General features: G+C 53.0%; 1 protein-coding gene across 1 annotated transcript in view; it reads left to right on the top strand.

Annotated features, from left to right (window-relative positions):
* Positions 1 to 1752: 1752 nt before the first annotated feature.
* PLXNA4 (plexin A4) overlaps positions 1753 to 8613 on the top strand; it is a 353895-nt gene continuing 347034 nt past the window's right edge. Inside the window, exon 1 of the mRNA XM_012659563.1 lies at positions 1753 to 3016. Within this exon, the coding sequence (XP_012515017.1) occupies positions 1832 to 3016 (1185 nt within the window). The 5' untranslated portion in view covers positions 1753 to 1831. The remainder of the gene's footprint in view (positions 3017 to 8613) is intronic.

The raw sequence follows: 8613 nt of genomic DNA, 5'->3' as shown, positions 1-8613 counted from the left end.
TCCAGGACTGCTATTGGTGGTGAGGTGCTCCATCTGCCACCCTTCCTTTTCTGGTATTTATTCGACAAGACCTGTGTTTTTCATCAGGATTTTGGCTGACAATGTAAAGCCTTTATTTTGTTTTCTTCCTTCTGCTCTTGGTTTCCATGTAACCTCGTGATCTCTCCCTGCTGGGGAGTTTTCTATCGCTTAGTGGTCTACCTTTGATTAATCCTCATTTCTGAGGGGTTTGGGAGCGAAGGAGAGAGACTCCCCAGAGCAGAGATGCCCCCAAATAAGATGTCAGCAATTCCTACCCCAATTTCTCCCAAACTGGAAAAACTACGAAGCTGTCCACTGGAGACACACACAGAAAGCATCTTGAATGGAAACCAAGGAGACCCTTAGGACAGGAAGGAATTTTGTACTGTAAGGAGTTGTTTATATATTTATTTGCTTGACCACTTTGCAAAGCATTTTTTCTATCCCTTTAATGAAAATCTCTCAGAGGAAGTCCCACTATGGGAGACAGCCAACATCTGCCTTGTTAAAATGACATTAGGACTCAGAGCTGGGCAATGTGCCCAGGGGACCTGGTTGCCGCCTCAGTGTGAAGGGGTTGAGGACATGGGTTTTTGATTTGGCCTCGCTACTCCGTCCAGCAGAGGAAAAGCTTCCCCCACAAGAGGTGCAGATACAGAGGGCCAGAGGTGGCAGCTGTAGTGGACGGGGCTTCAACTTCCACTCTTCTGCTGCATGCAGTAGGAACCGAGGTATAGCCCCTCTGTGCGAGGCCGGGGGGGAATGGAAATGAGTTAGCAGTTAAGGATGAACTTACACTAGTCGGGTTTGAAGCCACCTCTGCCTCTTTTAGGTGTACAAGTTACATATAATAACTTCCCTAAGGCCCTGTTCCTTAGCTGTAAAATGGGGAGAAGAAAACAGTGCGTACTTCCAAGGTCTGCGAGTCAGGGTCCCAGCCGGCAATAGGTAGCATGCACAAATTTGGTCCTTTGAGCAAAGGTTAGTAAAGGGACTCTTCAAAAATGTGTGGTTCCTCAAGAGGCAGTGCAGTTTGGGGGAGACAGTAACAGTGAGGCCCTGGTTACCACCTCTAGGGCCAGATGGGGGCTGGCAGGAGGTGGTTCACAGATCCTGGAGCCAGAGAGGCCATGTGTGGAGGCCTGCTGGAGAGAACTTTGGAGGGAGTCACCCCGCCTCCTGTCCTCCCGCCCTCTCCGCCTCCTTCCAGACTTCAGCTGATGCTACCTGCTGGTGGCACCTAACCAGGCTGATGTATGGTCCGTATAGGTCAGCCTCGCAGGCAAGGCGAAGGGTGGGTAGGGATCTGGTGGGTAGGTGAAAGATGCTCAGCACTGAAGGGTTGGCTAAGAGGACATGAGACAGTCTCCAGAAGGTGCTGGACAGCGTCAGAAACAAATTCAGGCACTCGGACAGTGGCTGTTGATCATCGTCACTATTATTATTAACATTATTAATATCATTATCATCATCACTACTATTACTACTGACACTTCCCTCCTGGGGTGTCTGCCAACCGGCTCTGACTGTCTCACATGCCATGGTGGGGGCCAGTTTATTCGGCCTCCAGCACCCCAGTCCCCTCCAGAGCTCCCCAGGGAAGTTCTGTTCAGTGTGTGCAGAGCACTTTGAGAGTCCAGCCAGACAAGCCAGGGTGAAATCCGAGGGTGAAATGGAGACGCTGCCCTTGTTACCCAGTGTCAATCACAGTCTTTCCTTTCTCCTGCAGGGGAGACTGCACCCTGAGTCCTGGCCCCCTGAGGGACAGCCGTGCCCGAGTGCTGCTCTGCCGCCAGGACCCCTCTCTGCAATGAAAGCCATGCCTTGGAACTGGACCTGCCTGCTGTCCCACCTCCTCATGGTGGGGATGGGCTCCTCCACGCTGCTCTCCCGGCAGCCGTCTCCGCCGTCCCAGAAGCGGTCTTTTGTCACTTTCCGAGGGGAGCCCACTGAGGGCTTCAATCACCTGGTGGTGGACGAGAGGACAGGACACATTTACCTGGGCGCCGTCAACCGGATTTACAAGCTCTCCAGTGACCTGAAGGTCTTGGTGACCCACCAGACAGGGCCAGATGAGGACAACCCCAAGTGTTACCCGCCCCGCCTTGTCCAGACGTGCAGCGAGCCCCTGACCACCACCAATAACGTCAACAAGATGCTCCTCATAGACTACAAGGAGAACAGGCTGATTGCGTGCGGGAGCCTGTACCAGGGCATTTGCAAGCTGCTGCGGCTGGAGGACCTCTTCAAGCTGGGGGAGCCCTTCCACAAGAAGGAGCACTACCTGTCGGGTGTCAATGAGAGCGGCTCGGTCTTCGGAGTGATTGTCTCCTACAGCAACCTGGATGACAAGCTCTTTATTGCCACGGCGGTGGACGGGAAGCCCGAGTACTTTCCTACCATCTCCAGCCGGAAGCTGACCAAGAATTCAGAGGCGGATGGCATGTTCGCTTACGTCTTCCACGACGAGTTTGTGGCCTCGATGATTAAGATCCCTTCGGACACCTTCACCGTCATCCCTGACTTTGATATCTACTATGTCTATGGTTTCAGCAGTGGTAACTTTGTCTACTTTCTAACCCTTCAGCCTGAGATGGTGTCTCCCCCAGGCTCCACCACCAAGGAGCAGGTCTACACGTCCAAGCTTGTGAGGCTGTGCAAGGAGGACACGGCCTTCAACTCCTATGTGGAGGTGCCCATTGGCTGTGAGCGCAGTGGGGTGGAGTACCGCCTGCTGCAGGCCGCCTACCTGTCCAAAGCTGGGGCCGTGCTTGGCCGGACCCTTGGGGTCCGTCCAGATGATGACCTGCTCTTTACTGTCTTCTCCAAGGGCCAGAAGCGCAAGATGAAATCCCTGGACGAGTCGGCCCTGTGCATCTTCATCTTGAAGCAGATCAACGACCGCATTAAGGAGCGGCTGCAGTCCTGCTACCGGGGTGAGGGCACGCTGGACCTGGCCTGGCTCAAGGTCAAGGACATCCCCTGCAGCAGTGCGGTGAGTGGAGGGGGCTGGTGGGCTGGGGTGGTGGGGTGTGGAGGATGAAGACCCGAGCCTTGCAGCCTCTGTAGGGTATGTGGCACTGATCCCCTTTTCTACATGAGACGAGCCTATCCCGCCTCTGGGTCTCATTGCATTCAGAGCACCACCGGCTCAGGCTGTGACTATGACACTGAGCATGTAAGAGTCAGAGCTGGAGCTAAAACAGATTTCCTGTTGGGAACTTTTCTCTATTCCGTCTTGGCTCACTGGTTATGAGAGGCCGTGCTGGGAATAGGTAGGAATTGTGTCGAGCAGATGTCGTGTGCATTGGGCATGGCTGGATGCTAGATTACAATGTGCCATAGTAAAAGATGTGCACCCATCCCTCTTACCCACCAAGCCTGCGAATCACTTTCCTGGGAGCTTAGAATAAACCCCAGGGGGACAGGGGAGGGGAGAGGAGAGCGTGAGGAATCACCCTACATTTGGGATAGATGTGGAGTTTCCGGAGAGGTGTGCTTTTAGCCTTTTGGTGTCTTCAGGAAGTGGTAAGTTGAGGTCAGATGCGGTACAGTGAGAGTCCAGTGAACGCATAGGGAAAGCAGAATTTGCTTAGAAAAGGGACAGGAGGGGACAAACCATATTTATTAAGCATCTTCTGTACACACAGTGCCATGAAGAGACACATCACACAGTCAGGAAGGAGGCAGAGAGCAGTACTGGATGACAGGAGGGCTGTGGGAACTGGGCAGGGCAGAATGAAGGGTGGGCTTAGGGGCCTGCCCATGCCTGTGGGGCCAGAGGGTAGGCAGATGTAAGCCTGTGGTGCTGCTGGGGGACCACAGGTGGGACAGGGGACAGGGCTCCTGTCTCTCCCAACCTAACTCACTTGAGACCCATCATAAAAAGCATCTTTTTGTGGCTTGACTTTTGCTCCTTTTTAAAATAACATTAATTCAAGCAGTACAAAAGCAATCTATGTTATCAAAACATTTGTACCCCTCTTATATACTGAAATAAAAAAATAAAGTAAAAGTAAAATATGAACAAAAAAAACAACAACAAAAAAATGGCACCTTTTTTCACAATTATTCTTCAAGTGACTTGGAAGGCTCAGCTGTTGGCATCTTCTGGGTTAATCTCCTTTTCTTTTTTTTTTTTTAATTGTCCATTTAAAAAAATTATGAACCTAGTTTGAGAAAATATATCTCGTAATCCTAATTGGGAAGAAGAAAGGAAAATTTACCCACCAGATAGAAGTATGCATTTGTACTGATGTGACTCTTGACTCTTCAAATGTGGGTGCAATTCATATTAGGAAAATGTATTTTGATTGATTTAAAAAGTGTAAGTTTCCCTTCACAAACTATAACTATATGCCACACAGATCTCAGAAGGGTCTGGCACCCTCCCCAGCCAGTGTGTGGTGGGGCCATTCCTCCAGTCCTTGGGATTTGGGTGGAGGCAGGGAAGAGGGAGGAAGAAGATGGAACTCAGCAGTTTGCCTTGGGTGCCCTGACATTTAGGCTCAGGCTGTTCTCCCATGGTAAGTTTTCTAGGTACCTGGGCTGAAACTAAAACATGTCATCTCTTCTTAGAGGTCCTAAAAAGCCAGGAGACCCCTCATATCACAAAGGCAACAGGAGAGGTTCTAGGGACGAGGCAGGACTGTAACAAATCGACAAACCAGAGCCAGAGAAGAGAGGGCACTCCACTGTACCTACTGATCCCTCTTCGCAGGTGACTTTGGGAATGTCTCCTAGAGCCTTTTCTTTGGGGCAGTAGCTGATCCACTCAAGAAAGTCCGTGAGACAGAGTCATGAACTTGGGGGGCCAGGGACTGCTCCGAAATGAAGGCAGCCAATGACAGAGCAGCGGCTGTGCTGTGTGCATATGTATGTTCCACACACAGACATAGGTCCATGGGGAGATGCATCAGAGTGTGTGTGTGGAGGAGGCACTTAGAGAGCCCCTCGTCTCTACCTGCATTTCATACTCGAGCACCTTAAGGCCCAGCAAGGGGAATGAATTGGCCAAGGTCACACATCTTTGAGTGGCAGAGCCAGCACTAGAGGAGAGTCCCCTGTGCCTGCAGGACATGCACACATGCAATAACTACTCACCCCCAGCCTACATTAGAAAATGGAAAGTTTATGCCACGTGCTTACTCAACAACAACTCGTTCTTTTGAGCTCAGAGGGGTTGGCAATCTCTGACACTTTTCTATAGAAAACTTGCTCCAAACCCTGCCATTCTGGGTGGCACTTTTGGGAGCAAAATTGGCAGCAGGGATCTGCCTGGCTGCCTGTGGGCAGGTGTCTGTCCTGCCCTTGCTCCTGCCACAACACAAAGAGTCAAGTTCATCATGGAAGTCTGCAGAGCTGCAGGTTCTAACACGGTGTGGTGGCCTTGGAGAGAACAGAGAAAACAGCTTTGCAAAGCAGGCTAATGCCAGGACTGGGAGTAATGGAGCCAGATAACAAGCTTTTGATTTTTCTTTGGCTTTAATTAGCCCTTTCAAGTTAGAGGCAAGTTCAGGGCCGAGAGTAGAAAGGAGGAAGCCAGAAACTGTGCAGGGCTGGGGCTGTCTCCCCAGCCAGTCTCAAAAAGGCCCGGCTGGCTTTTAATGCATAGTATCAGTTTCCTTTGACTTGGCAGCTCCCCGCGTTCCTTTGCTCTGGCCCTCCTGTTGCAATTCATCTGGACTCGGCTCAGACCACACGTGTTTCACCCGCCAGCAGCCAGGCCAGGCTCCCGGGCTGCCCCCGGGGCAGCCGCCGGCACCGTTGGCAAAGCCAGCTTTCCCTTGCAAGACTGTTGGGTTGGTTTGCTTTTCCCTTCCTGCCCAGAGGCAGAGGGTGGACCAGATGAACTCTGGAGTTCTCTTTTGTCCCTGAGTCAGAGACTCCCCTGAGACCTGTGAATTGGGGACTGAATCCCAGATGGCCTCTGTCCTGTGGGGTATTTGCTGCAGGAGAACGGCGAGCAGAGCGTGAGGCCCAGGCGCTGACTTCCAGCACTTGTGCTGTGTAGGATGGGGGCGCCCTGTGGGTTTTAGTGCAGTTACAACTCAAAGAGCTTGACAAGGGTTTGTGACTGGCATCAATTTTGACTGCTCTCCCCATTGTACTGACGGTCTAGGTTAGAACGCTCATCCGGGTGCTCTTCAGACTTTTCTGGCCCCTTCCATTTCCTGAGCCCCACACTCCTTGCCCTGAACTCATGCCTCCCGAGCTCTGAGCAGGCAGCAGCCGCATAACCCCCAAACCTCCTGCCTGCCCCATGGGATCCAGCACCCCCTGCAGCCGGGTCCAGGGGTGGGGAGGAGAATCCCTGTGTGGCTTGGCCAATGGTGCCATGAACACCCATGAAGCCACTAGAAGGGCCAGAGCCTGATGAGCCGGTGGAGGGAGAAGTCTTGGGCCATGAGGCTGGTGCCTGCTGACCTGCAGGCCCCCAGGAAGGTGGCTGCACACACATCACAGATAAGGGCTGGCTGGCCAGGAGTGGCCTCCTCCTGGGAACGTGTTGCTGCGAATGTAAATGCATGTTGCAAATGCAGGTCCCTGAGTGGGTACTGGGTGTAGAGGCTGGGGGAGCAGCCAGATGTTTTCTGGTGTTTGTGGGGGACGGGGGCAGCCCTGCCTTTCCTTCTGAGCCATTCTTTACCATGTCCCAGTTTTCTCCAGCCTGGGTAGAGAGAGGTATCCAAGAACAAACAGGCTGCTGTCTGAAAACTTCTCTAAGGAGCTCATAAGGACATGGGCATGAGGAGGGTCCTAGAGAGATCTATCAGGGCCTTAGTTTTTCTTGGGATTCAGGGGACCAGAGGCCAACCTGAGGCTGATGTGCTAAGAAGCTCTCGCGTGGGTGAATGACGATTGAATTCTCTGTTTCTGTTGCTCAGTGCTGGGGTGTCTCTGTCTCTGGCCCCCTTTGAAGGCTGCTCCCCGGGCTCCCTGAAGCCCCATGTCTACAGTGCACTTGACACACAGTACAGCCTGTGGCTTCTGTCACAGGCCAAGGTGCTGAGCTGGAGAAGGTGACAGCTCCCTGCTCTTCTCCATAGGAGACGTGGCATAGGAGTCAGGCATCCCCAGGTGTGGGCTGACTAGGCTGCATGGAGAAGGTGGCAGGAGAGAGGGCCAAAATCAGCTTCTCCATCTCCCCTCAAGCCTTGACTTTGGAGTGACCTTGCACTAGAAAGTTTGGGTCCTTGGGGCTGAAACCAGGATCACCACCTCACACCCGCCAATCCCCAATGGTGGGAGCAAAGAGTGGTGGCCCCCTCCGGAGCTGTCTGATAGTAGCACATAAGACCTCGTGTGGTACCTGATGGCTTATGAAGGGCTTCGTCACCCCTGTCCTCCTCTCAACATTGTCCCACGATAATGGAAGGGCAGACGTCCTCTGCAGTTGAGAGAACAGAGGAGCAGAAAAGTCAAGTGCCACACTGAAGGTCATGTAATTAGTACACTAAAACCTACTCTGTATCCTACATTCTCTACCTGGACCTTTTCCTGCAGTGTTTTGGCATCTGGGGTGCCAGGGACTGTCTGAATGTTATAGGACATTTGCCATCCTGGGCCCTGGAGCGCTAAGTGCCAGTGGGACTTCCCACCCTGCGAGACGAGAAAGCCTCTTGTGTTTCCAGAAGCCCCTGGCCAAGAACCATGGCTAGAGCGAGCTCCCATCTGACCCTGGGGTCTACCCTCCAGCTCTGTCCAGTCCCACAGGGCCACTAGGCACAGGGGACTGAACTTTTCCTTTAACCAAAGCCTTACTTCCTGCCCCACCGTGTGTGTTGCCGGGTGGTAAAAGCGAGCCTTGTTCATGGCATGTGTGCTGTTTTTGACCCTCTGGTTTCCCGGGCATGACAGTCGTGGGGAGGAGACAGGGTCACTCCCTCAGACTCAGGCTGGCCCTGTGGCCTGTCTGGATGGTCACTCAGGTTCGTCTGGCGCCTGAGATCCGGAAACTCCACGAAAGGGAGCATCCGGAATGGCCAGGCAGGCATCCCAGGCTCTGGGGCCTGGTTTCTGCCGATCTTCCAGGGGTGTTTTCTTTTCCCTGTCAGCAGGAAGTGCAGCTCTGACTACATGGGGTTGCATCCTGTTGTTTATGGCATTAGACAAGCCTGGCTCTTTCTGCTGGGCTCCTGTCCCTCTCAGACTAGAGACTCCTCCTCTCCCCCGCCCTTTACCTCCTTTCCTATCTTTCCACTGCATCTGCTATTCACGCTGCGGCCTGCTAAATGTGCACGCCACATGCCATGCTCTCGTCTGTGTAGGTGCATGAATCGAAAATCTCCTTGCACGTCAGTCCAGGCGCCCACCCCTCATGGCCTGCTGACCCTGCCCCAGATTTCTTGTTTAGCGCTGGGTGCCTGCCTTGCCCCAGTCTTACCAGGGCCAAGTCTTCCCATTCACTCCTGGAGATGGCTCCTGTCCCAGGTACTCAGGTGAAAAGGCCACCACCACCCTCATTTTAGCCAGCAGAGTTTGCACTGAAAGTCCCCTCCCAGGAGAGTACGAATGGTGCTTTGGGTGATGTGCTGGGTCTGAGAGAGCAAAGCATTTGGGATTGGCCTCCTGGGCTGGACCTGTTCTCCA

The sequence above is a fragment of the Propithecus coquereli genome, unplaced genomic scaffold (assembly GCF_000956105.1).
Source record: "Propithecus coquereli isolate 6110/MARCELLA unplaced genomic scaffold, Pcoq_1.0 Scaffold620, whole genome shotgun sequence".
In the NCBI taxonomy this organism is placed as follows: domain Eukaryota; kingdom Metazoa; phylum Chordata; class Mammalia; order Primates; family Indriidae; genus Propithecus; species Propithecus coquereli.
Note: the sequence above shows the minus strand (reverse complement) of the source record. Positions and strands in the feature narration are given on the sequence as shown.